Here is a 27,517-nt window from a genome sequence, read left to right on the forward strand (position 1 = left end):
CACTGAGGTACGATGAGTATTTATTATCATGAAGTGATCATAATCATTTGTAACTGTCACTTGTGAATTGTTTGTTCCACCTCATTTGTGGAGGTATTTGCCTTGTAATTGCTGACTGTAGTTGTTCTTATTGCAGATGATTTAACACTGTTGGTGTACGCGACTTCCTTAAGTAAACCGAGTCCATGCCTTTCTTTTTGTTGTCTCTGCCCCAGACTAACCCGTCCAAGCTAAATTACGCAGAGGACCTTGCACAGCTCATCAGCCTGAATGAGTCCAGCATCCTTAATGTACTGCAGCATCGCTACGGGTCGCAGCTCATTCACACTAAGGCAGGACCAAATCTCATCATCGTCAAGCCATCAAGCGCCATTTCCAACTACTCAGGAAAGGTAACTGAAATTGAATGGAATTGGAGGGAGAAACCCCAAGATTCATTTGAAACCGCCGCAAGAGGAAATGTCTTCATGGCGGGGGGGGCAATAATTTAGAGAGACCTTTTTATTGTTTGAAAAACGAGAAGTCCCAATTGTTGGGGAAGACGGTGTCACAAGCACTTGATACAAAGTAATTCACATCATTGTGTTGTTTAAAAAAAAGATTTGCCGTGCATTTTTTTTCTTCCAACTTTCTCTTCTCGAACGGAGGGTCCTGGGATACAGAACCTCGTGTGCTGGCAACTGCAGCAAAAATGAAAGCATTTTTATCTATGATGGAGTTTGTTATTGGTGGTGAGGCCTACTGCCAAATCCCTGCCTCTCAGAGCGTTGTCATAAATTCTCCCCCCTCCCCCATCAAGAAGACCTTTGACCACCAGCTGCATTTAAATGATCGCCAGGGAAACCAACTGATTTCTCTGTCTCCTGGCTGAATTGCCGCCCGCCCCAGCTACAGGAGAGAGATGTGGTACACAGTGGGGTATTTGCAGTAAGCTTGCTAATGGCCCTGTTGGAGGGACAGGTCCTAGTCGTGGGCAACTCTCTCCCTCTGTCTCTCTCTCTTCTGCCCCAGGAGGCTTCAGCTTGGTATGAGACCTCCCTTTAAAGCTTTCAAAGAAAAAAAAATCTCTGGGGCGCTTCTGCCCCCTTTAAGATGCTTCCTGCTTTTTTTGGGCACTGCAGCGTCGCTGAGATTTGCTCCCTGGCAGTGGTGGGCTCTCCCCAGTGTGGCAGGAATGCTGGGAGGCTACCCAGTTATCGATAATGAACCCTGACCCAGGAAAATAGGTTGGGATCGTGACGGAATAAAGTTGGTGGGTGGTAGCCCTGCCCTGGAGGGAATTCCAACACGATAAGCCAAAACACGGTGACTAGGTTCTCTGATTGCTGAGTGCATGACATTTACCTGGATATTGGGCAGTTGAAGGCACACACAGTGGGTTAAAGGCAGTGAGAGCTCACATATGGGAGTGGTCCATGATGCTGACCTGAGAAAAATCTGACAATTTCACCCAAGTGGCCATCTTCACTGTTGTAATGCAGGGAAACACGGCAGCTAATTGCAAACAGCAGTAAGATAATGACCAGATAATCTGATTTAGTGATGTTGGTTGAGGGGTAATATTGACCTCTCCTGGTCTTCTTCAAATGGTGCCATGGGATCTTTTCATAGAGTCATAGAATCATAGAAGTTTACAACATGGAAACAGGCCCTTCGGCCCAACATGTCCATGTCACCCAGTTTACACCACTAAGCTAGTCCCAATTGCCTGCACTTGGCCCATATCCCTCTATACCCATCTTTTACATCCACCTGAGAGGGCAGATGGGCCTCGGTTTAATGTCTCTTTCGAAAGACGGCACCTCCGACAGTGCAGTGCTGCACTGAGGTTTCAGCATAGTTTATACGCTCAAGTCTGATCGCACAAGCTTCTGATTCAGAGACAAGAGTGCCACCACTGAACCAAGTCAGACACATTGGAATAGTCAAAAAAGAGACACCACGAGTTGGTTCTGAGTTACGGAATCTCTTGGGTTTGGTAAAGCTTTGGTAGTCTTGGTATTGCAAATATTGGCCAGATTTTCACCTGGGTTTCACTGTGAGTTGTAACATTTGTAGCGTGCTGCTTTTAGGGGATCGTGTGTTTACCCTTCACTTTCTTTGTGCATCCAGCTGTTTAAGGGTAAGAAGAGGGATGGTCTGCCGCCTCATATATTTGCTGTGGCCCAGAGAGCCTACTGGAACATGCTGATCCATCGGAAAGACCAGAGCATCATCCCCCTGGGATGGAGCGGTGCAGGAAAGACGACAAACTGCCAACATGCTCTTGAATACATAGTTGGATCAGCGGGCAGTGTGGGCACGACAGTGACAGGTGATAACTGGCTTTCCAGCCTCTAGAGCTACAGCAGCATTGTCCCACTTAAATTCCGAACCCTTTATTATTTTGCTCTTGTCAAATTATTTTCCTTGCCAATTTTCCATCCACCCCCCCCCCCCCCCCCCCGGTCTCTCCTGGAGATATTGGGGTCGATATTCAACCGGGGGTAAGACTGGGGCTTGCAGATCTGCCGCCTGTTATAGAAACCGTCAGCTTTTCCTTTCTGTTAATTTCCCTAACGGTTGGCCGATCCACATTGCCAATTATACACTGATTGGCAAGTAGAAAATCTACCCCATTAACTCCTCGGTAGGTATTGGCCACCTTCTGCTGTCTCACCCAGGTTACCATTAGTCACACGTAAGCTTGAATCTGATCTGAATTTTCCTCTGTTGCATTTTTCCCACTGGGTGGAAGTTTGGCGGAACAGACCTCCTGCCCGCTGTGACCCCAACCCATTTTCCTGGCTCACGGTCAATGACGTCTGCAGGGTGGTCCCCCAGCACTCGTTGCAGTGCCTGGAAAAGTTTGGGACAAATTTTAACGAGGCCAGATCGAAAAGCTTAACATGGCTCTGAATGAGCCCATCTGCAGAAAAGCTGGCGGTTGGAGATGGCATGGTGGTCAGATTGAGGTCTTTTCCTTCCTTTTTGGAGCTTCCTCCTGTTTTTGACTGCCGCAGTCCACCTACCGCTTCCCGTTTACCTGTCTTCCTCTTTATCAAAGGCACAGAAACGGCATTGCAGGAAATTGGTCTGTGTTCCAAGCCCTGTCCCCCCTTGCTGTTATTTGCAAATATTTCTCTACATAGTAAGGTGTTGACTCTTCCACTTTTTAATACTAGGGGTTGGCTGTCAGTGTGGGTTACTGTACTGGCCTTTTACCACTGGAATCTCGATTTGAATCTAGCCCAGACTGATGGGATGAGAGACTCATCTTTAGCTATAAGAGCCCTAACTGCAATGCATTTGGAATGTCTCAGTCCAGTGAATCCTTTGCACAAAATTGGCAATCTCCCTCAGTGTAGATTAGATCATTAAGGATGGCTGGTGTAGGAAAGGGAGATATCATTAGTGCCAGCAGTTATGAAGACACTATTAAGACACATTAGAGGAAGATTTACTCGATAGCATTTGTAGTAAACTCCTAAATGTGTTTATAAAGAACATTTTGCCACACATCATCCGCAGAGAAAATCTTCCTGATTGTTGGGAGAGAGGCGAGGGAGCTTTATGCTGCATCTAATGTACGAAACCTGACCTGAAATGTGGATGTGAAAAGTGACAACTGTTCAAGTCATTAACCCAAACAACCTTCACCTCAATGACCACAAAACTCAAAGCCGTCTCAAAAAAAAACAAGTGTCATGGACTGGTCGGTGCAAAGAAAATCTAACTGGCAAAGCGCTAAGTGGACTTTAAGTTAATTTAAATATATAATTTTTTCCCATTTCTATTCAGTGGAGAAGATCCAGGCGATGTTCACCATTCTCCGAGCTTTTGGCACCGTGTCCACCCCACAGAATAACACCACGACTCGATTCTCAATGGTGGCATCATTGGACTTCAACCAGGCTGGGCGTGTGTCTGCAGCCCATCTCCAGGTATTGTAATCCTCCCCATAGGAGAATACACAGAGTACAATGGGCGGAAATACTGTCCTCTGATGGATGGCGGCAGGCGGTAGGACGATCTGAGACAGCACTGCTGCCTGAAATGCTTTTCTCTGTTCATGACATACTTTTCCAAGAATGTGGAGGTTCATGGTGCAAGAGACAAGAAGGTTAAATGGAGTAGAAGAGAAGATGAGATAAGTGAAGGAGTAATAGTGATGTGACACCAAATTTAGGTCTTAAAAATCTGTAGATTGTAGGAAGAAGGGGAAAAAAATGATGGAGGGGAAGGGGTTCTGTGGTGCTGGAGTGCTGAAGACCTGAGAAAGAATGAGCTGGAGATGTACGATGAATTCACTGGCCCCAGTCCCTGGATCCTTCTCTCACCTCTAGAACCTCAATCTCTTTTGCTCTCCAGCACAAACTTTCTTGTCTTTCTCCATTCATTGATATTACTTTGATCATTGCTCCTCTAAATTTTCCAACTGAGTTCCTACCAAACTTCCTCCTCCATCCATCTCCGCTGTACTGAAAGAAAAAAGACACACGTATCGGGCCTGCTGTTTATTACATCATTATCCTTTCTCATGTTCTTTTCTGAACACTTTTGTTAATCTCCTGACTGAATCTATCACAAAACATGGAATGGAATTGTGGATGACTGCATCGCAGGTGGGAAATTGCTTCTTCTTTTCCTGTACTCTGTTTCCACAGCCAGAGTCATATTCCATTTGCCAGGTTTTATTTAGGCCTGGCTCTGATGAGATCAAGTCTTCCTGCCTTGGGTAGTGGTTGGTATCACTTTCAGGTTCTCACTCCCAGCAGGTTAGTTTGAAGTTTTGGGGGTCTCCCATTCAATGACCAGATACAGCAGTAGATTGGACAATGAGAACATACCCAGAACATTTTGCTGGAGTGAGAATTCCTCCCAATGTTTCTAGGCTTTCAGCTGATTTTGGATATTAGTAGAATTCAGATTTTAGAAAGCTGCTGATTATTTTTTTTGGCTTGCAATTTACACGGAGCCCGTTTTAACTGTGATCATCGGTTCCTCTCCAGGCTTCTGGGCTACTGATCCAGAATCGATAAATATTAATCCACTGGACTGTTGTAATCCATGCTTTGCTCAGCTTCACATCTAACTCTCATGATTTACCCTGTTCTGGCTTAGTTTACCTTCCTGTGTCAGTTTGGCTCAGTTACTAGCACTCTAGGGCAGAAGATCCTGAGATTGAGCCCCATGCCAGGCTTTGAGAACATAATGTATGTAGAGCATAAATGCCGGCATGGACCTGTTAGGCCGAATGGCCTGATTCTGTGCTGTGGACTCTATGTATGCCAACACTGTATTGCAGTAATGAGAATGTGCTGCACTGTTGGAGGTGCTGTCCTTCAGAAGAAACTTTAAAGGGAGATTTTGCTTGCTTGTTCAGGAGGATGTTAAAAAGCTATAAAGAGCAAACAGAAGGGCTCGTGTTGTGAAATGAGTCAAAGGCTTTTCTTCATCCTGACCTATTTAATTCTAACCCTGAATTTCACTCATATCTTAGATAATTTGCCACTGCAACTCTGGTGGGTTCCAAAGTTACATTGTGTATTCTCTTGCTTTTATATAAAATATATTTTTCTTCCTTTCTTTGTCAGTACAAAGCCATCTTGCTTCCTGTCTCTTGCCAATGGTGTTCTTAACTTATCGGCTGGGGTAAGTGCCAGAGAAGCTCACCTGATGAAGGCTCAGCTTCTATTTACTTCCCCCTCTCGCTAGACAGTGACATGGCTGAAATTGTGAGCTGGATACATGTTGGATCCTGAGCATCACCATGTCCCGCTGCACAGCATTGCGCTGCACATGTGTAAATATACATATAACTTATTGTTTTTCTTTTTTCTTGATTTTATTACTATTTTTCAGACCATGTTACTGGAGCGAATTCATATAGCTCAGCAACCAAATTGTGAGGGAACGTTTGACGTCTTTTACCAGATGTTGGCCGGCTTGGACCTATCTTTCAGGTAGAGTGTGGACCTGACTTTTCCACTTGTAAAGAATAGGCTCAGCCTTCTCCTTTCACACAGGCAGCACTCCCACTTCAAATGTTTTGTTTGCCTCTGAAGTACTCTCCCTTCATTTTTTCTTTGAAGTTAAGGTATTTTGGAGCTCCTGTCCTTATATTGTGACTCCTCAGACACCAGCAGATCTGTGTGTGTGTGTGTGTGTGTGCGGTTCACTTCTTGATTAAAATAGCTTGGCAGAGAATGTGCCCTCAATACCCTGGGAACACCTCCCCTGCAGTCGCTGCTGTCACCAGAATACATTTTTGCAATGTTGTGACAGGACAAATGTTTAACCCAAGGAAAACTTGATATTCTGGGATTGCCTTGCATTGGGTTATATAAGCACTGCCAAGTATATCTCATTGGCCTAGAGGTTGGGCCACATAGTGCCCGTTTTTCAGGTGCTATGCGACCTTCTAAGTTCGCAAATTGGCAGGCACATGTCCGCCTGGAAGTGTGCGCCTGCCATATCGGGTGAGGACAAACAAGAGATGTCCTTTATCCACGCCTGAAGTAGGCGTTAGTCCCTTTGCATATGTGCGGGTGTCCCGAATTTCTAGGCCTTAAAAACTGTTAGAACAACAAAAAGACAATGGCAAATAATCTCTCCTCTAATCTTTTCGGTTAAGGAAGAAAAGTGCCCCGTGGTTCAGTGGGTAAATGCATCATTGAGTCACATGGACCAGGATGGCCCCCTGGTTCTGTGCCGAGTTAGCTGGTCTCAGTTGGAGTAGTAATGGGAAAGTCGGAGCTTCATTTGACTCCGTGATGTCAGGCCAGATGCAAGAAAATTCAGCGCAGTTTCCAGCTTCTGATTGCCAACCGGTGATCTTTTCTAAAAATTGTATGTGTGTGGCTGTTGGGTAAAGACAGAATCAGATTTGGCTGTGGTGGCTCCTCCTTCTCCTAACAAGGCCCAGCAGCCTTCCGCTATTGGTGGGCTGCTTGGATGAGGCACAGAAGGGTTGTCGGTGCTTATGGAATAGCACTCCAGCATAGAGGAGGCAAGGTAGGCAATATATTTCCACTCATCAAATAGACCAGAACTTGCAACTGTTTGGCTTGTGAGTTATGGCCTGTGGCTCACACAGAATTTATTGCCACAAATCCTATCACCTCCAATGGTGTTTTTCACCCCATTCATCCAGTCATTCACTATTTGTTTGTTTTTTCAGAGTGAAATTATGATTATAACCACAAATGTTGATAGCGTTCTGAAATAGAATTAAAAAGTGGATGGATTAAGTGGCGATTGGCCACAAGGTGGCAGTACGAGGCAGCAATATCTGAATCGAAAACGTCATTCTTTGTGTTTGACCTTAATGGGGCCTACGCAGCCTCAGCCCTCTTGGGAGTTACAGCTTTGTAACATGTAATGCTTGAAATCAAAAACTTTGCTGTACACGTTTTCCTTTTATTAAACACACACACCAAATGTTGCAACCAAATCCCTCGTACGTGTTGCTTCTGCCGTTAGCTATTGTCGTCGGTTCCTGGTTGGGATGTGAGGTGTCACTCTTCACCCACATCCCCCGCACATCTCCTACCGTAAATCTGGTGTAAATCCTCCCCTTCCCTGCATCAAAACTCCAGTAAATGTAACGAGGGTTGTGCAGCCAAATGAGGACGAGAGAGTTTATAATTTATCATGTAGGCATCAGAGCCTGGAATTGAAGGCCAGATGGAATTTATGCCCCAGCTCTGCGGTCAGTAACTGTGACAATTATTGTGTGTCGTGTTTTTAACAGGACAGAGCTACGGTTGCACCAGATGGCAGAGAGCCAGATATTTGGAATTGTACCAGTGACAAAGGTAAGTGAAGTTGAGGACTACGTGATGATACAGAGGAAATGACTGAAGACGGGTTCATTTGGTGCCCATGGCAGACTTGTGCCAGTATTAAGGATTGGGTGGGGAAGTGGTACTAGTACCATGTGGTGGGATGCAGGGGGTATGGCTAAAGACTGCTACTGGCATTGAGGAAAGGATTTCACTCCGAAATACATTCACTTGGAATCAATCAATCAAAAAACAGCTGCAGACCCATCAGACTTTACACCAGCCTTATTTTTAACCTCAGTCTTCTTAGTAGTATTTTAAATATACAAACTTCAAAAGGTTGACAGAATGGTAGGAGGAAAATTATTGGCAGGCCTGGTGCAGTGATGTTGAAAAGGAAGATGTCTTTGTGGGAAATAAGATGTTTGGCTAATTTTTTGAGGGGGAAGGGGGGAAGAATCCATTCATCCTATAATATTGCAAGTGATGACACGGCCGCACAATTACGTTGTGTTAGCACTTTACAACTAGATGCTAAGGTCAGAGAGGAATGAGCTTCAGTGGGCCAGATGGCCTTCTCTCATCCTTGACTTTACTTGTGTTCTTATATAAATGCTCTTCTGTGAGGAAGAAAATCTTTATAAAGATAAGAACAAATGTAAGAATCCATTGTCTGTGGGAACTGCAGCTAAAATGCTCAGTCCAGTGGGAACCCAGTATGTTTTGGATGCAGTAGGAGCTCATTCATCATGGTCTATTGTAGGCCCTAACAGGCTCCCTTTGGATGGCCTGGAGTAATAGTTCCACTCACCCTCTCCACTAAACACTAAAGGGATTTTCCTTAGGCGGCTGCTGAGCCTTTTGCACTCTTTGTTTTTCCTCTTTCTACCTCCTCCTTGATTTATTTCGTCTTTCTCTCCTCTTTTCAAATTTAGTGCTTTCCTTCACTACGGGCTTTGGTCCTTCAGTTGGGTCCAGTTGACTTTAAGAGCCCACTGCAGAGGCGGGCATTTTTCTGTGAACTGGGAATGTTTTTTTCTGACGCTTTTTCAGTCTTTTACAATAACTCCAAGTAGTGAAACAATGGACCTTCCTCTCCCCTCTCTAGATGTTGATTCATTCAATGTAGACAAGTATAAAAAATGGATGAACTTTAAAATAGAGATTGCACCAAATTGGATTGATAGAAATGGGATAAGAATAAAAACTTGTTTTTCAATCATTCCTGGCGTATGTTAGTGATGGGGAGAGTGCTCTAAGCCACAAACTACAAACTCCTCCGAGCCAACATTTCACTCTTGCCGCAGCTCTCTTGGGTGTGACATTGCTTGTTTTTCCATTCCTCAGGTCGAGGAGAAGCAGAGAGCCTCCTCAGCGTTTAGCAGACTCCAGGCAGCTATGGAGACATTGGGATTCACGGCAGAGGAACAAAAGGCCATTTGGCATGTGCTGGCAGCCATCTACCATCTTGGAGCCGCTGGGGTGTGTAAAGGTAATGCCATTCCCAGGCCGTGGGTTGATGGAGGAAGACATTAATCTGCTTCTTGTCAGTGGCAGGATATATACATGACGATTCAGGTTGGGCTTTTGAATTGTGTTCCCACAGCTGCCCAAGTAATTTTATTGAGAGTTTCTGATATATAATCCATAAGTCTCTGCCTTGGACAGTGTACATCTGGGAGCTCATTTGTTTTATCTTGTTCTTATAGGAAACAGGTTACATTGGGATAAAAAATATTTTTCAGAAGAAATCTAATCAACGCCATTAAGCTTTGTGTTTGGCACGTACGGTAGTGATGGTATCTGGTTGGCACATTGGAAATGTAATGGATACCATGGGACTGCACTTGTTCTTTCCTTCTACAGTTACTATCCATATATTGCATCAGTTGGGGTTACAGTTTGGGGTTTTTCCCAGTGACTTTTACTTGTTTGCTACAGACCGTGTTGACTTGGCAATTAACCTTAATTGCAGTAAATTGCGCACTGGAGAGTACTTCAGATGCGAACTATGACCCTGAGTATCCGGGTGCCGGGTTTGTCCTGATCTTCCGCCGGAAGTGGAAAAGATGATGTAAAAGGCTGGTGATCACCTGTCAAAGTTACAGCAGAACCACTGTGGGAATTCAGGACCTGCGTCTCTAGTGTGGATTTGGGTGATTTTTTTTTTGTCATCCAAATTGACTCACAATACATAGTGGGCACCTAAAGTATTCTCCAGTAAGCTACTTTAAGTGAACAGCTACTGTTTGACCACCTTGTACAGACTGAACAACGGTCCACATTTATTTACAATTGAAAATTATTCACAGAACAAATGCTAAACAGGACAATAACTGTGAGAATGGGGGCCAGTTCACAAGGGGTTAATATATCCATTTTAGAATGATTCCTTCGGGATTCTTTATAGTCTCTTGCAATGGAGTAGTTTCTTTACATAGATCAGACAAACCTTCTCTCACTGTGTGCCATACAGTGCATGGTAGCAAAATGGATCCTTTTGGAGGAGATGTTACATGTGGAATGCATAAGCTTCAAATGTCCATGGACTGTAGTGTAGGACTAGACAGACTAGATGCAGGGAGGATGTTACCAATGGCTGGGGAGTCCACAACCAGGGGTCACAGTCTCAGGATACAGGGTATGCCATTTAGAACTGAGATGAGGAGAAATTTCTTCACTCAGAGGGTGGTAAAACTGTGGAATTCTCTACCACAGAAGGCAGTGGAGGCCAAGTCATTAGATGTATTCAAGAAGGAGATAGATATATTTCTTAATGCTAAAGGGATCAAGGGATATGGGGAAAAAGCAGGAACAGGGTACTGAGTTAGACGATCAGCCATGATCATTTTGAATGGCAGAGCAGGCCTGAAGGGCCGAATGGCCTACTCTTGCTCCTGTTTTCTATGTTTTCTATGTTTCTATGTTTCATGGCCAGGTGACCACTGGAAGAATTCACATACTGAATGCCTTTATTCTTTGAAGAGAGTACTATTGATGCATTTCTCAGACCTCACACCATTAAAACACAGTCACATGAGAATGGCCTCATGGAATGCTAATAAAAAATTAAAGATATATTGATAACCCAGCACTCAATCCCTGGTACAGCTTTTACAGTATACAATCCCATTCACATGTAGATCAAATCACATTTATCTTAACTAATTTCCGATTGAATATGATCTGCTCTTTCTCACAGCCAGTCTCCTGTCTTTTTATTTATTTAGTAATGACTAGCATGGTCAATAATAAATCCAATTGGGAATTCAGGAGAAACCTCTTTACCCAGAGAATGGTTAGAATGTGGAACTCACTACCACAAGGAGTAGTTGAGGCAAATAGCATAGATGCATTTAAGGGGAAGCTAGATAAACACATGAGGGAGAAAAGGAATAGAAGGATAAGCTGATAGGGTTGGATGAAGTAGGGAGGGAGGAGGCTTGCGTGGAGCATAAACCCTGGCATGGACCTGTTGGGCTGAATGGCCTGTTTCTGTGCTGTACATTCTATGTAATTTTGTACTAGTGAAGAAGCAGCCTTCATTTTAAACCCAAGCTATCTGAATTATACAAACCAAAGGCAGGCGTTCCTACTTTTGTCTCATTATGTCCTCCTCATCTCAAGCAAAGGTTTTTTTATGAGTGCCACCTACATGCTGCTTGTGATAACGAAGTGTTCTAATTAGTTGATCAGTTATAGCCTACTGTAATCTCAGTTGTATGTTGAGTTTAACCAATTTAAGGAACTGTGGTCAGAAAATATGGTAAACTGAGTGAGTATGACTTCAGTTTCTACAATGACCAAACTACACTGGCACATTTTCTTTACCATTGCCGTTTCTTGTGTGACTCAGATAGACCATGAGGGGCTCCTCTCCTAGATCATTCAGGATGGCTCCAGTAGCGCTGTTAGATGTGACTATGTGGATGATTAAATCTCGGGTGTAATCTGGACTAACTAGTTGATGAATACCAATTTGCTGATGTGCAGGCTAGTCCTGTTGAACCTTGGGGTTATTTGGGTGCTGTCTCTTGTAGGGTGCGCAGTGCTGTATCGATTGTGTTTATGTAAACAGCTGCATCATTGGGCAGGGAGCAGGCCATGGTTGATGTGGTGGTGACAGTGTTATGTAAAGTTAGAAGGGTAGCAGAGATGCAGTGCAGGCTAATGTCTGGTCAGGCTGACAAGTGCGTTGTGGAAAGTTAGGGTGTCTGGTGTAGACACATGTTGCAGCAGGGGGACAGTTTGCTAGCGGAGGGGACTGGCAGCATGTCCTGGTGGCTGTACAGTGGAGGATTGGTGCCCTGTCTGGGCAGGTTGGCAGCTGTGTAGTGGAGGGTAGTGATAATGAGATCAGGGTAATGATGAGCAGTGTGTGAAGTGGGACAAACAGTAGAAGCTGAGCTCTGACTATAACAGGAAGATTGGCACTGAAGAGAAAGGTGTAGAGTCATTTCCTTGACACTGTAATGCTGGCAGATGGTGCTGTGCATTTGAAAATCTCTCCAGATTGTAAGACAGTCTCACAGGTCATATGATGTGGACCGACCACAACACAGAAGTGTAATGTTAATCCCATGCAGTGGGTCTAAGGCACATCCCATCTTACACAACAGAATTTGCACTTGCTGACAGTGCAGTAGAATAAATGTTACCATTTATGAGGCTATCATTAACTCACCTATGATCTAGCTGGTGAGCTATTCTTTCAGGCTCACTTGATGTATCTCTAAATATCACTGTGCACCACTTATTCCCCTGAGGGTAAAAGGAAATCATATTAATGTAGGACTGCAGGAGCAGAACTAATGTGTTGACAGAACAATATATTTATTGAAATTCATGTTCTAGCTTCCTGTTGTGTCTGCAGCACCATCACGAGGGATGTCACCTGCCCAATTTTAGACTGGGCCATCTAATATTGAGCAGGCTGCTTAAATCTTTCTAAAATGTAATCTGGACACCAAACAATTGTCTTTCAAATCAGAAATCCATTCCCCCTACCACATATTTCTGTGTTTTTTGAGGAGGAGGTTCTCATTATTAAGGTTTTAGAAGGAATTTTCAGCAGCTGCAGCAAACGTTACCTCAAAACTTGATCCATGATTCTACCCATTGCAACATCCTTGACCTTTTTATAGACAACCAACTCTACCCATGATGAAACTTGAATCAAAATACATCACTGCGTTGGGGAAATACCATTGAATTGTTTTTGTGTGACCCCATTATAACAAATGACATGCAACTGTTTTGTGTTTACTCTGTCCCTGGTAATGAAGACATTTCATTTCAGTTAGATTATAGGATTTTTATAATGCGCGTTTGGGTTAATCTTTTACAGAGATACATCAACAAAAAGGCTGTTAGTTATGGATATTAGATCTATTTTTACTCTCTTTACAGTTGATTTCAATTTGTTCTCACTGGTTAAGCATTTAAGCAAAATATATTGCTTACTCGTGTAACAATTGGACAGGATGTGGTGATCCCAGAATATTCTTACATTACCAATATGTTGGATATTACACAGCATTTTTAGGATGTATCTCAAAGAGATGGTCAGGAAGAATTAAAGATGAGCAATGGAATATTCCCTGGAACAAAACAAGGAACAAGCACACAGCTGGACTTCCTGTTGCTCGTTTCATTTCCTGTTTCAGCACTGTTTTGGGGAACAGAGAGAAGGAAGAACGTTTGAACCAAAAAAAACCCAGGGTAAATACCCTAACCCCACACTCCCAGCAGGGGGCCGCCCCAGGAGGGGAACACGGGTTGGGCAATAGAGTTACAGTGTTGTAGCCTTTTCTCTGACCTCTGCTCCCTTCAAGTGCACATCCTGGGCATTCTTGGCAGCATGGATTGGTCAATTTACAGCAATAATGATACATGAACATTTATCAACAACCTCCCCCCCCCACCAAAAAAACCCAATATATTCACTCCTGCCCTGTTTCTTTAATTTGGGGGAAGAGAAGTTTTTAATCTTTTGTTTGAGGGTGAGAAGTAAAAACAAAACAAAGCAACAAAAAAGGGATATTTGAAAAAAGAACTTGCCGTAATTGCTTCAAGCGTTTACCTGTTATTACAGTCATTGGGTACAAAATGTAGTGGTTCCTGAATTTATTGTTGCACTAATTTATTGGGACTGAAAATGATATGGTCCCACACTGAAAGGAGAAGGCTAGTTTAGGAGAAAAGTTTTTGTTTGAAGTACTCCCCAGTGTGTGTATCTTTGTTTAAAGGTTTTATTGAAATGTCAAGTTTTATATCACAGTGGAGATCTCCCTACCACTTGGCTGCTCTGGTTACATCAGAGATGGTGGTTTTCCCCCCAATTTGTTCCAGTCATGGTCCCTCTTTTGATCAATGGAGCTTCTCTGGGATGTACAGGGATCCTCCCCATCAGTCACACAATTGGTGTGGCCTAAAAGCCAACATCCTGGGTCCCCATTGAGTAGAGGAGTTGACTTCTTTTTAAGAAGCTTCCCCCTAGACTTTCCCTTCCATTTAAATGATGATGGCATGGGGCAGACAGGAACATTCCCAGTTCAGAATGGTTTCAAGTTTGCCTTCCCTCACGGTCCCAAAACTGCCCCCAAAAAAACTCTAATAAATGAAAGCCTCTTTTATTCTGCTTTCAAGGTTCCTCGTTATTATGGGGAGGAAATGAGATGCAGTATGGTTGTTATGCTTTTAGCCTCTATCAAAATGATTTAAAAACAGTTTCTTCCTAAGCATTATTATCTCATTCCCTGCGGCCCAGAGAAATATTCATGTTTCATAATTGCTGTAATTTCTGGGAGAGTGAGGTAATAAGAGCATTTGTTCCGAAACATTTGTTGGAGAAGTTTGCCTCAGTTTGTGTCGGACCTCGATAGAACGATGGTCAAGGGATAACTGGAATTAAACCAATGCTCGATAGCCTGGGGTGGTTTCTAGACAGAAAGCTACTTTTCTCTTTGTAATTTGGATTTTTACCAATTCCTGGTCCATTTGTTTTAGCTATTTTTGGATTATAAAAAATAAATTGGCTGGAGGATTTTCCCTACGGGGAGCTTATATAGATATGCACATTGACACATAAACATAGGGGATGCATTATGCATGATGTGATTACGCACAAGAGTTTGGATCTTAAATGCTCAGTAAGGCTACATAACAAAGGAAAGGACATTTTCCTCACCTTTTGATCCATTTTCAACATAGTTAACTGACTCGTCAGATTCAATATTAATCCAAAATTCATCAAATTTAAAGGATCCTCTGATGCTCAGTGAGTTTATCCAGTCAGTAGCTGAGTCATATTGAACAGATACAAAAATAACAAAAGACACAACGCTTTGCTTACCCTACTGTTAATACAAAGCTAAATCTGGACTAACATCCAACTGCAAATCTTTGCATGAGGATTCAGACTGTTCGCAATCCTATTGGAGCTGAGCTTCCAAGTCCATATACTCTCCAGCACATAAAAACGCCTACCTCCACCTCTGTAACATCACTTGCCTCCGCCCCTGCCTCAGCCCATCTGCTGCTGAAACCCTCATCCGTGCCTTTGATACCTCCAGACTTGACTATTCCAATGTTCTCTTGGCCGGCCTCCCATCCTCCACACTATAAACTTCAGCTCATCCGAAACGCTGCTGCTCGTATCCCATCCAGCACTCATTCCTGCTCACCCATCCCTGTTGACCTACTTTGGCTCCATAGTTTCCCCAATGCCTCTAATTTAAAATTCTTGTCCTTGTTTTTAAATCCCCGCGTGGCATTGCCCCTCCCTGTATCTGTAACCAGCTCTACAACCTCCTTCTATGACTCTCCGTTCTTCTGACTCTGGCCTTTTGTGCAATCGCCCTTCCTTCGCCCCGTCATTGGTGGGCATGCCTTCAACTGACTAGGCCCCAAGCTCTGGATTTTCCTGCTTAAGCCTCGGCCTCTCTATCTCCCTCTCCTTCTTTAAGACCCTCCTTAAAACCCACCTATTTGACCAAGCTTTTAGTTACCCCTCCTAATATCTCCTTCTTTGGCTTGGTATCTATTTATTTCTGATTACTTCTCTGTGGAGCACCTTTGTTTTTGTACATTAAAGGCGCTATATAAATGCAATTTGTTGTTGATTCATACTAGCCCACTGAGCTCTATGAGAACACCTGCATGAGGTGTGTTACAATATTACAAACAGAACTAGGGAGTTGAGAGATGTAACTTGAGCACTGGGACCTTCTGGCTGCTGCTTTGTAACATTACATAAAATTACATAGAATGTACAGCACAGAAACAGGCCATTCGGCCCAACAGGTCTATGCCGGTGTTTATGTTCACACAAGCCTCCTCTGTGCCTACTTCATCTAGCGCTATCAGCATATCCTTCTATTCCTTTCTCCCTCATGTGTTTATCTAGCTTCCCCTTAAATGCATTTATGCTAGTGTCCTCAACTACTCCTTGTGGTAGCAAGTTCCACATTCTAACCACTGTCTGGGTAAAGAAGTTTCTTCTGAATTCCCTATTGGATTTATTAGTGACTATCTTATATTTATGGTCCTTAGTTCTGGTCTCCCCTACAAGTGGAAACATCTTCTCTATGTTTACCCTATCAAACCCTTTCATAATCTTAAAGACCTCTATCAGGTCACCCCTCAGTCTTCTCTTTTCTAGAGAAAAGAGTTCCAGCCTGTTCAATCTTTCTAACATGCATGTTGAGATGGCTTAAGGTATCTCTCTGCTTGGACACAGAGCTGTCAATCAAACCTATGCTTCAGAGACAGCCTATGGGATCCCCATCCCTTCTGGCTGGGTTACTTGAGTTCAAGTCTTTCATCTATTCTCAGGACAAAGGAAATCAAATGTTCTTACACAAACAAATACAACTGTCACTCATGGTTCGGTTCAAAGGCATCTTGAGCCTGCAGGTCTGCTCCTGCTTCAGCCCTTTGTGATCTCAATGCAAGGGACTGCCAGGGAGAGGACCTTGGACAAATTGTGGACACCGTACCCCTTAGAGACGCAGCTGACCCTAAGGATGCTGTGGCCATTGAGGGGAAAATGGGGCCTAATATTGCCCCAAAATCCTTAGAGGATTTGACAGGGTAAATACTGAGAGGCTGTTTCCCCTGGCTGGAGAGTATAGAACTAGAGTGCTTAGCCTCAGGATAAGGGGTCGGCCATTTAGAACTGAGATGAAGAAACATTTCTTCATTCAGTGGGTTGTGAATCTTTGGAATTCTCTACTCCAGAGGGCTGTGGATGCTCAGCCACTGAGGATATTCAAAACTGAGATCGATAGATTTTTGAATACTAAGGGAATCGAGGGATATCGGGATAGGGCAGGAAAGTGGAGTTGAGGTAGAAGATCAGCCATGATCTTACTGAATGGTGGAGCAGGCTCAAGGGGCTGTATGGCCCACTGCTGCTTCTTACATTCTTATGCTGGTAGTATAAGGAGTATTTCTTCATTCTACCTGATTCTATGTCAGATAAAACTTGGTAAACCTGGTTATGCTCCTGTACTAAGAGCCATCGCTAACAAACCAATCTTAAACCTGGCCCTAATTACCAATTACCGGCAGGATTGAAAGACGAGTCCTGCATTTAACTACTTGTACATAGTGCTTGCAATTGTCTGCCCATAAAGGCGTTTGGGGTCTCTCGTGGCCAAGGAGGCCCTAGATGCTCATAAACAGTCTTCTATTTTTACTGCCTTAAGCTTTTATGGGGGAGAGGATAGTGCAGGGAAAGAGAGAAAGTGTTTGAATTTTTAAAGTCCCCATTATCCCTTTCTTTCTATAGGAGCGGATGTCAGAGGTAACGATAGCTTTACTGGAAATCTCCAGAAACAGTATGTGCCAACATAAAACATTCGCTTGAAGTTTAATAATTTCATCTTATTAAAAGGAAGCACCAAATCTTGGGCACCATTTTGTCACCAAAGCCTATTCTTAATCATGTATTGTGACGGCTCCTGTATATCACTGAGGACACCTGGAAGGACCTGATTATGAAACACTGCACGCTTCAGTTCATGCTCAATGTATTCTTCATGCTGTTATTTATTGGTTTGCTGACAGTCAAAACAGAAATGAAATACCAGAAAATGCAATAGAACTATACCACTGATGAGAAAGGCACCCTAGCTGGGAATATTTTAATGAATAAATCATCTATCCCCCTTGGATTCTTTAAATTATTATGTATGTCCTTTTTTTTGTCCAAGTTTCAGCTCCTTTACATGAATCCTACAATGTTACAGCTCGGAAGCAGGCCGTTTGGCCCATCGAGACTGCCCTGATGTTTTTCTCCACAGGACCTCCACACTCGGTCTAATCCCACTCTTGCTCACTCTTCATACCCTTGAATATTATTCTTTTCCCAGCAACTATCTAATTCTGTATTAAAGAAATTTGTGGGCTCTGCTTCGAGAATGAATTGTGTTGTACAATTCCACATCATAACCACCCTTTGTGTAAAGTGATTTTTTTTCTAACTTTAATGTGCTTCTCCTTTTTGCTACTTTTTCTTTTTACCCGTTTCCCAAGCTATCCTTCACATTCTTTTTCACTTGTTCCTTTGCCCCTCTCCCTCTGGCTCTCTTGACCTGTGGTGGAGAATGGAACACCCTTTCCATTTCAAACACCAAGGCCTCCATTTTAGCACCCCCTATCGGGTGCGTTCCTGGCGGGGGGAGCCCCGAAAATCGGGAAATCCCGGAGCGGGACCGGATCCCGCCTCGAACCCGCGCACTTCCGGGTTCCCCACTGACGCGCCGGCGTGCGCGCGCAGCCCCCGCTGGTGGGAATCCCGCAGGCAATTAAAGCCAGCGGGATGCCACTTGAACCTATTTATTTCGCTTGTTCGGGTCATTAACTGACCTGATTAAGGGATTATGTGAGGAGGGGTGGGATTTTAGAGCAAACTGGGACTGTTTCCCACACTGTGGGAAACACTCCCAGTTCAAATGGACCTGTTGCATCTGTCAGCCTGTGGCAGCTGCAAAGGTCCATTTGACAGGTGGGGAGGGGTGGGGAGACCCTCATTCATTGCAGGAGGCCACTCTGTCACTTGGGACAAAGTTTGGCCTCCACCACCCACCTCCTGACAATCAAAGTCACCAACTTGCACACTTACCACGGGGTCCGGAGACATGTACCTACCTTGCGGACCCCCTCAGATGTACATCTTCCGGATGGGGGCCGCCGTAGCTGCAGTCATGACCTCCTCGGAGGGCGAACAGCATCACCAGCCTCGCCATCCACGCCGTCCACCTCTGACACGTGGAGCTCCACAACAGAGTGCTGTGACACATCCACCTGTACAGCAGGAGGGAGGGCAATGGCAGAGAGAGATGCGTCGCAGAGGGCACTACCCTCGCCATAGGGTCCACAGACCGAGGCTCAGCTTCCTGGACCTCTCTGAGCAGCAGTGCACATGGAGGCTCAGAGTCACTCGACATGTAGTCGTGGACATCTGCAGCCTCCTTCATGCCAAGCTGCTCCTGACTGGCCCGAGCACCATCTTCTTACCTGTCGCTGTCAAAGTCACCACTGCCCTCAACAACCTCTCCTCCGCATCCTTCTAGAGTGCAACCGGGGACATCACCGACGTCTCTCAGCCGTCTGCACAAAAGAGCCCTGCAAATACACCTACACCCACTCTGTAGTGACACAATGGGTGGCATCAGTTATGGGTCTTCATGGTGATCCTCAGGAAAGGGCATTATTGCACAAACCAGATAAGATTCGCAAAGACGTGGCAGTAGTGGTGCCAATATATGTAATGTGAGTTGGTCAGAAATTCAGTATAAGTAACAACCATGACAAACCCTCAAACACCCTTGTGAATCCCCTTCATGCTCACGACACGTTTGCCTTACGCTGCCTACTGCACATATGTGATGCATGCCCTGTGGCTGCAGCACAGGTAGTGGCAGGTCGAGTGAGGCTGACTGTGAAAGAGACGCACGAGAGGGTGAGTATGAGATAGAGCCATGAGATTGTATGAAGATTGGGTTGAGTGGTAGTGGCGGGATGAGTACTGGCGAGGTGAGTAGGTGCAGGTAAGATGAGGATGAGGTTTGAGTGGGTGTGAGGGGTGATGTGACAGAGTAGTGTTGGCAGTGCAGAAGGAGATGTGGGGTGGGGGCAGTGATGTGGCAGACGGAGTGTAGGGGAATGAGTAAGTGTACTCACTTTGGCTGACCTACTGAGGTCATTGGAGCCCCTCCTGCACTGTATGCAGATGGGCGATATGTTGGTGGTGCTGGTGACCTCCTCTGCCACCTCAAGCCCGGCCTTCCTGGTGGCAGAGGCAGGCCGCTTCCTCCCGCCCGCTGGGGGGAAGATCTCTGTCCTCCCCCTCCTCCTCACCCCATCTATTGATACCTGGAGTGAGGTATCATTAAACTGGGAGCAGCCTTCCCCCTGGGCTGCTCCATGCTGTGATTTTTTTCTGTTTGTTGCAGCATCTGTCAGTGGAGGACTGCCCCTTTAAATAGAGCTCCTCCAGCTGACAGATCTCACTGCGCATGCGCAGCCCGCCCGCCGCGCAGATCAGCGCCCGGAGGAGCAGGTAAGTGGATCCAATTGGGCTACGATCGCGCGGGTGGCTGACTCATTTCACCGGCCGCGTTACCCACGCGCCCGATAGCCCGCCCGCCGAGAACTCGCAGCCCTGGTAACATCGGGCCCCAAAGCCCTGACTTTGCAATATGGGAATAGTTTATACTGGAATGGTAACATAGAATGTACAGCACAGAAACAGGCTTTTGGCCAAACAGGCGTATGCCGGTGTTTATGCTCCACAGGAGACTCCTCCCACCCTTCTTCATCTTCTTCATCTAACCCTATCAACATATCCTTCTATTCCATTCTCCCTCATGTGTTTATCTGGTTTCCCCTTAAATACATATGACTAGACGCCTCAACTACTCCATGTGGTCGCGAGTTCCGTATTCTAACTGCTCTATCGGCAAAGAAGTTTCTCCTGAATTCCCTATTGGATTTATTAGTGACTATCTTATATTAATGGCCCCTGGTGGTTTTAGACAGATTCAAATGTAAGTGCGCTGTTTGCACCCAATTTTCCAAGGTTGGTTCGTTGGCATAGCTTCAGGTGCAGACTGGATGAACATCCTGGTGGTGGGAGTGGAAAATTACCTGTAAGTGAAATTTAAAGGGAATGGGGATAATTAAAGATGAATGTCAGAACATTGAGAGACAAATTCTGGAAGCTTTGGAAAGGCTCAGAGGACACCTTGTGAAGCTGACAGGGGAAGGGACTAAAGTGACGGCAAAAATAAAAGGAAAGGAAATCCAAGGCTCAAGCATGAGTTTGTAGGCAAGTGATGGGGCAGCCCAGCACCGAACCCCCTGTTTGGCTGCTAAAATGGAGGCTGTGCTGCATGAGGTATTTGTGAGGAGGGTGGCAATCCTCACAGCACGGTTCCCATAGGTTAGTGTAGCAGCTTGCCTACAAAGAGGTGGAGCCAAGTGTTAGGCCACAGCAGACTGCTACTTGTCGCTGGATATTACATGGCTGCTGCGAGGGGGGGAGAGGGGGTCATTGCAGCAGATGGCACAGCGATACACCTGGTTTGCCTTTAACGCAGACTTGGTGAAGAGACTTCCCTATGGGAACGTTGCTAGGTGGTCCACGGCCTGTAGAAATGGCTGATGGGTGTGGCCAATCATGGCATGCCTTCTTATGCAGTGCTGCTGAAAGCATGACCTACAGCGATTGGATGCTCCCCGGGAAGGGTCCAATGTTAGTTAGTCAGACATTCACTTCCGTTAATGATGCCATTGCGTCTGATGTCCCAGCTTCTTTTAGGAACAAGAGCACCCGCATGCACTCTCTCTGTCTGTCTGCCAACCTGAAGTCTGGTAGCCTCTGTCTGCAGACACAGATTTGAGGGTCTTGGCTGGTGGGCACAAGAGTGATTCTCGGGCAGCCTGACCTGCTTGGCATCCCTCAGTAGGTCGTCCTCATCTCCTCTTCAAACACCTCAGGTAGGGGGAACTCCCATTGGCAAACGCACTGGTCCTTGGGCAAAAAGCAAAATGCAACAATTGCCACCAAGGCTCTTGAGAACCTTAGGGCTGGCAGGGAAGAAAAATAACTGAAATGGTCAAAAAAACGCACTGAAATATTGCGGATTCAGTGTATTTAGCCATGCCCCTTAAATCAGCTGCCACCACAGTGGAGTCCCTAGCAATGGTGGATGGAAATCTCATATGGGTGTCTTTTAGAGACAATCTTGTGCACAGCTGAACATCAGGAAATGGTTTGCAGGACACCCCCACCCCTATATCTATATTTAAATGAAACACTTGCCTATTTGAGATGAGTGCTTCATCTGTCACTGGTTTCAGCCACCGCCCACCCCCGCCAAAAGAAAATAAGCCATGGGTGCAAAATCAGTGGAGTTCCATCAGTTTCCAACCCGGAAACCGTGAACTCGCTCCTATTGGTTCGCTGTCAATTTGACAGCTTCAAATTAAAGGGGCATCGCACGCTGCAATCATTGAAATCACTGAAGAATTGCAAACTTGCTCATCTGCCCAGCTGGAAAGTAACTAATTACGTCACCAAACAGGTACGCTTAAAAATACCAGGTCTAAACTAAGCTTTAAAAGCTCGGTTGGTCTTAATGACTGCCAATCAACTAAAAATTAATTTTAAAAATGTGGAATCTCCTATTACTCCTTATTTTAATAGTTTTTGGTCATTAAAAAAAAATTCTTTGGCTTTTTATAAAAAAAATTAACATTTTTATTTTCCGGAGAATGAATGAAGTCCAATTGCCCTATTGTAGGCGTGATTTCTCTGCCTGACAGATTTTGCGGGCGTGCCCTCTATTCTCACAGACTGATCCATGTGCGTCACCATACGTTGCTCAGAGGCTGAGTTAATAGCGCATAATCTTTTAAAAATTCAAAATCAAGCAAGTCCACGCCACAGAGCCCGTAATAAGTACATTCGTTAATTTAATTTGTAGGAGCTGAGGTGAGGGTTGCCTCGCTGCTGTGCGCAAGTTCTGGCCCCAGGTATCAAATGATGACGTACTGAGTGAAGCTTTGCCCCAGCAAGATGTCTTAACCTCAACACCAACCTCCAGAAAAGTGCCAGCCACTGTACTGATGTGACACTTCCATTCCCTGCACCTTGCAGCATCTCTGAGCAAGATTTATAAGGAGTTTTTTTTTGTCGTTGCTGAGGGCTTTCAGACATAGGAACATTGCAGATGGCGGAGAAGAGCAGCTTTATTCATCTCGTAGGTGCAGACGGCATTTAAATCCCGACCCCTGAGGTGAAAGGCGAGTGTAGTAATTTAGTGCAGTCCTTGCCCTTTATTAAACGGAACAATTATCCGTCTGGAAATGTGTTCCACGCATGTACAGATTCTTTGTTGGGGGTACTTCAGGCAGCAGTACTAATAGGCAATGATAAATGACCTCAATGTACACACAGCCTGACGCTGGACAAAAGATCAAGGTACATTTTTTCACCTCGTAAACTAAAGAGTACAGTTATGATAATTCATAATGAAAAATCTTTAACATTGTGAAAGGACTTACACTTACCGAATTCATTATTAAATGATCTATGATAGAATCGCAGATTATTAATTGAAGAATAGAGTTGACTGTTGGCAAGATTGACTTGATGGGCCTCACTGCAACGCTACAGTCTTTTGAGAGCCTCTAGGTGGCATCCGACAATTGATAAGCTTTTGAATCATAGATTGAAACAGGCACAGAAGGAGGCCATTTAGTCCATCATGTCCGTGCTGGCCAAAAAATAGCGATCCAGCTTGATCGCACTTTCCAGCACTTGGTCCGTAGCCCTGTAGGTTACAGCACTTCAAATGCACATTCAAGTTCTTTTTAAATGAGTTGGGGGTTTCTGCCTCTACCACCCTTTCAGGCAGTGAGTTCCAGACCCCCACCACCCTCCTGGGTGAAAACATTTCTCCTCAGCTCCCCTCTAACCCTTCTACCAATTACTTTAAATCTATGCCCCCTGGTCACTGACTCCTCTGCTAAGGGAAATAGGTCTTTTCTATCTACTCTATCCAGGCCCCTCAATTAAATTATACACCTCAATTAAATGTCCCCTCAGCCTCCTCTGTTCCAATGAAAACAATCCCAGCCTATCCAATCTGTCATCATAGCTAAAATTCTCCGGTCCTGACAACATCCTCGTAAATCTCCTCTGTACTCTCTCTAGTGCAATCACTTCCTTCCTGTAATGTGGTGACCAGAACTGTACACAGTACTCAAGCTGTGGCCTAACTAGTGCTTTATACAGTTCTAGTATAACCTCCCTGCTCTTCTATTCTGTGCCTCGACTAATAAAGGAAAGTACCCCCCTTAACCCCCTTATCTATCCTGCTACATGCACTCCAAGGTCCCTCTATTCTGTACAGTCCTCAGTATCCTCCCATTTATTGTGTACTCCCTTGCCTTGTTTGCCCTGCGAAATGCATTACCTCACACTTCTCTGGATTGAATTCCATTTGCCTCTTTTCTGCCCACCTGACCAGTTCATGATATCTTCCTGCAATCTACAGCTTTCCTCCTCACTATCAACCACATGGACAATTTTTGTATCATCTGCAAACTTCTTAAACTTGCTGTTTATATTTAAGTCTAAATCATTAATATATACCACAAAAAGCTAGGGACCTAGTACTGATCCCTGTGGAACCCCACTGGAAACAGCCTTCCAGTCACAAAAACACTCATTGACCATTACCCTTTGCTTCCTGCCACTGAACCAATTTTGGATCCAACTTGCCACTTTCCCTTGGATCCCATGGGCTTTTACTTTTCTGACCAGTCTGCCATGTGGGACCTTGTCAAAAGCCTTGCTAAAATCCATGTAGACTACGTCAAACACGCTACCCTCATCGACCCTCCTTGTTACCTCCTCAAAAAATTCAATCAAGTTAGTCAGACACGACTTTGCCGTAACATCCCGGCTGTAGCGCTGAAGACTTGTGCTCCAGAACTAGCCGCGCCTCTAGCCAAGCTGTTCCAGTACAGCTACAACACTGGCATCTACCTGACAATGTGGAAAATTGCCCAGGTATGTCCTGTCCACAAAAAGCAGGACAAATCCAATCCGGCCAATTACCGCCCCATCAGTCTACTCTCAATCATCAGCAAAGTGATGGAAGGTGTCGTCGACAGTGCTATCAAGCGGCACTTACTCACCAATAACCTGCTCACTGATGCTCAGTTTGGGTTCTGCCAGGACCACTTGGCTCCAGACCTCATTACAGCCTTGGTCCAAACATGGACAAAAGAGCTGAATTCCAGAGGTGAGGTGAGAGTGACTGCGCTTGACATCAAGGCAGCATTTGACCGAGTGTGGTACCAAGGAGCCTGAGTAAAATTGAAGTCAATGGAAATCAGGGAGAAAACTCTCCAGTGGCTGGAGTCATACCTTGCACAAAGGAAGATGGTAGTGGTTGTTGGAGGCCAATCATCTCAGCCCCAGGACATTGCTGCAGGAGTTTCTCGGGGCAGTGTCCTAGGCCCAACCATCTTCAGCTGCTTCATCAATGACCTTCCCTCCACCATAAGGTCAGAAATGGGGATGTTCGCTGATAATTGCACAGTGTTCAGTTCCATTTGCAACTCCTCAAATAATGAAGCAGTCCGTGCCCGGATGCAGCAAGACCTGGACAACATCCAGGCTTGGGCTCATAAGTGGCAAGTAACATTCGCGCCAGACAAGTGCCAGGCAATGACCATCTCCAACAAGAGAGAGTCTAACCACCTCCGCTTGACATTCAACGGCATTTCCATCGCTGAATCCCCCACCATCAACATCCTGGGGGTCACCATTGACCAGAAACTTAACTGGACCAGCCATATTATTCTGTGGCTACAAGAGCAGGTCAGAGGCTGGGTATTCTGCAGCGAGTGACTCACCTCCTGACTCCCCAAAGCCTTTCCACCATCTACAAGGCACAAGTCAGGAGTGTGATGGAATACTCTCCATTTGCCTGGATGAGTGCAGCTCCAACAACACAAGAAGCTCGACACCATCCAGTACAAAGCAGTCCGCTTGATTGGCACCCCATCCACCACCCTAAACATTCACTCCCTTCACCACCGGCACACAGTGGCTGCAGTGTGTACCATCCACAGGATCCACTGCAGCAACTCGCCAAGGCTTCTTCGACAGCACATCCCAAACCCGCAACCTCTACCAACTAGAAGGACAAGGGCAGCAGGCACATGGGAACAACACCACCTGCATGTTCCCCTCCAAGTCACACACCATCCCGACTTGGAAATATATCACCGTTCCTTCATCGTGGCTGGGTCAAAATCCTGGAACTCCCTTCCTAACAGCACTGTGGGAGAACCGTCACCACACAGACTGCAGCAGTTCAAGAAGGCGGCTCACCATCACCTTCTCAAGGGCAATTAGGGATGGGCAATAAATGCTGGCCTTGCCAGCGACGCCCACATCCCATGCACGAATAAAAAAACTCCATACTGACTGTCCTTGATTAATCCGTGCCTTTCTATATGAGGATTTATACCATCCCTCAGAATTGTTTCCAATAAATTGCCCACCATCGAGGTAAGGCTGACTGGCTTGTAATTACTCGGTCTATCCTTTTCTCCCTTTTCAAACAACTGTACAACATTAGCAGTCCTTGAATCCTCTGGCACCACGCTTGTAGCTAGAGACGATTGGAAAATGATGGTCAGAGCCTTCACTATTTCCTCCCTTGTTTCTCTTAACAGCCTGCAAATTTTTCCCTTCCAACTATTCATCCAATTCCCTTTTGAAAGTTATTATTGAATCTGCTTCCACCGCCCTTTCAGGCAGCGCATTCCTGATCATAACAACTCACTTCATTGAAATCAAATATAATGACTACTTCTTGGTTAACCTCCTGATCTCCCTTCCTCCCTTCAACCTTGGTTGCATCTGCACTATGGGCCTTGGCTCTTTGCTTAGGTTTCCCCATAAAATAATAACTTCTGAGCTGAGATAATTTTAGGAGCAGGTTTTTGCTTTTGGAGATATGAAAACACAGAATGTGTAGACGCTGCTTCTTCCACAAAGATTTATTATCTACCCATCCTGGGCTCTAGCCTACGCATCTAATCTCCTGAAGGAAAGTTCTGCATAAATACTTCTTGACCTTGAAAATTAATTGAACAAGAATCCAGAATATTTAACAGAGAGGTGTTCAAAATTATATGCAGTTTTGATAAGAAACTATTTCCACTGGCAGGATGATCGGTAACCAGAGGACACAGGTTTAAGATAATTGGCAAAAGAACCAGCGGGAAGATGAGGAGAATTTTTTATGCAGTGAGTTGTTACAATCAGGAATGCACTGCCTGAAAGGATGGTGGAAGCAGATTCAATAGTAACTTTCAAAAGGGAATTGATATACACTTGAAAGGAAAAAAAAATTGCAGAGCTATGGGGAAGGTGCAGGGGAATGGGACAAATTGGATAGCTTTTTCAAAAGAGCCGACACAAGCACGATGGGCTGAATGGCCTCCTTCTGAGCTGCATGATTCTATAATTCATCTATCATCATGACCCCACCACTCAACCCTTTATTTACTTTTTAAAAATGTGTTCTTGGGCTGTGGGTGATGCTGACAGGCTGCATTTATTGCCCATCCCTTGTTGCCCCGAATGTGTTGAAGATTGTGGTGGGCTGCCTTCTTGAACTGTTGCAGTCCCGTGTGCTGATGATGCTCCCACA

The 27,517-nt window shown here is 45.0% G+C and overlaps 1 protein-coding gene across 5 annotated transcripts in view; it reads left to right on the top strand.

Moving 5' to 3' along the window:
- Positions 1 to 27,517, top strand: part of LOC137342242 (unconventional myosin-XVIIIb-like) — a 265,799-nt gene that overhangs the window by 47,660 nt on the left and 190,622 nt on the right. For all 5 annotated transcript variants that reach the window (XM_068006069.1, XM_068006068.1, XM_068006071.1 and 2 more), the window contains 6 exons: positions 216 to 392; positions 2,113 to 2,314; positions 3,781 to 3,923; positions 5,845 to 5,945; positions 7,736 to 7,799; positions 9,114 to 9,258. In XM_068006069.1, coding sequence (XP_067862170.1) covers positions 216 to 392; positions 2,113 to 2,314; positions 3,781 to 3,923; positions 5,845 to 5,945; positions 7,736 to 7,799; positions 9,114 to 9,258 — 832 coding nt within the window. The remainder of the gene's footprint in view (positions 1 to 215; positions 393 to 2,112; positions 2,315 to 3,780; positions 3,924 to 5,844; positions 5,946 to 7,735; positions 7,800 to 9,113; positions 9,259 to 27,517) is intronic.

The sequence above is a fragment of the Heptranchias perlo genome, chromosome 25 (genome assembly GCF_035084215.1).
Source record: "Heptranchias perlo isolate sHepPer1 chromosome 25, sHepPer1.hap1, whole genome shotgun sequence".
NCBI classification, from domain to species: Eukaryota; Metazoa; Chordata; class Chondrichthyes; order Hexanchiformes; family Hexanchidae; genus Heptranchias; species Heptranchias perlo.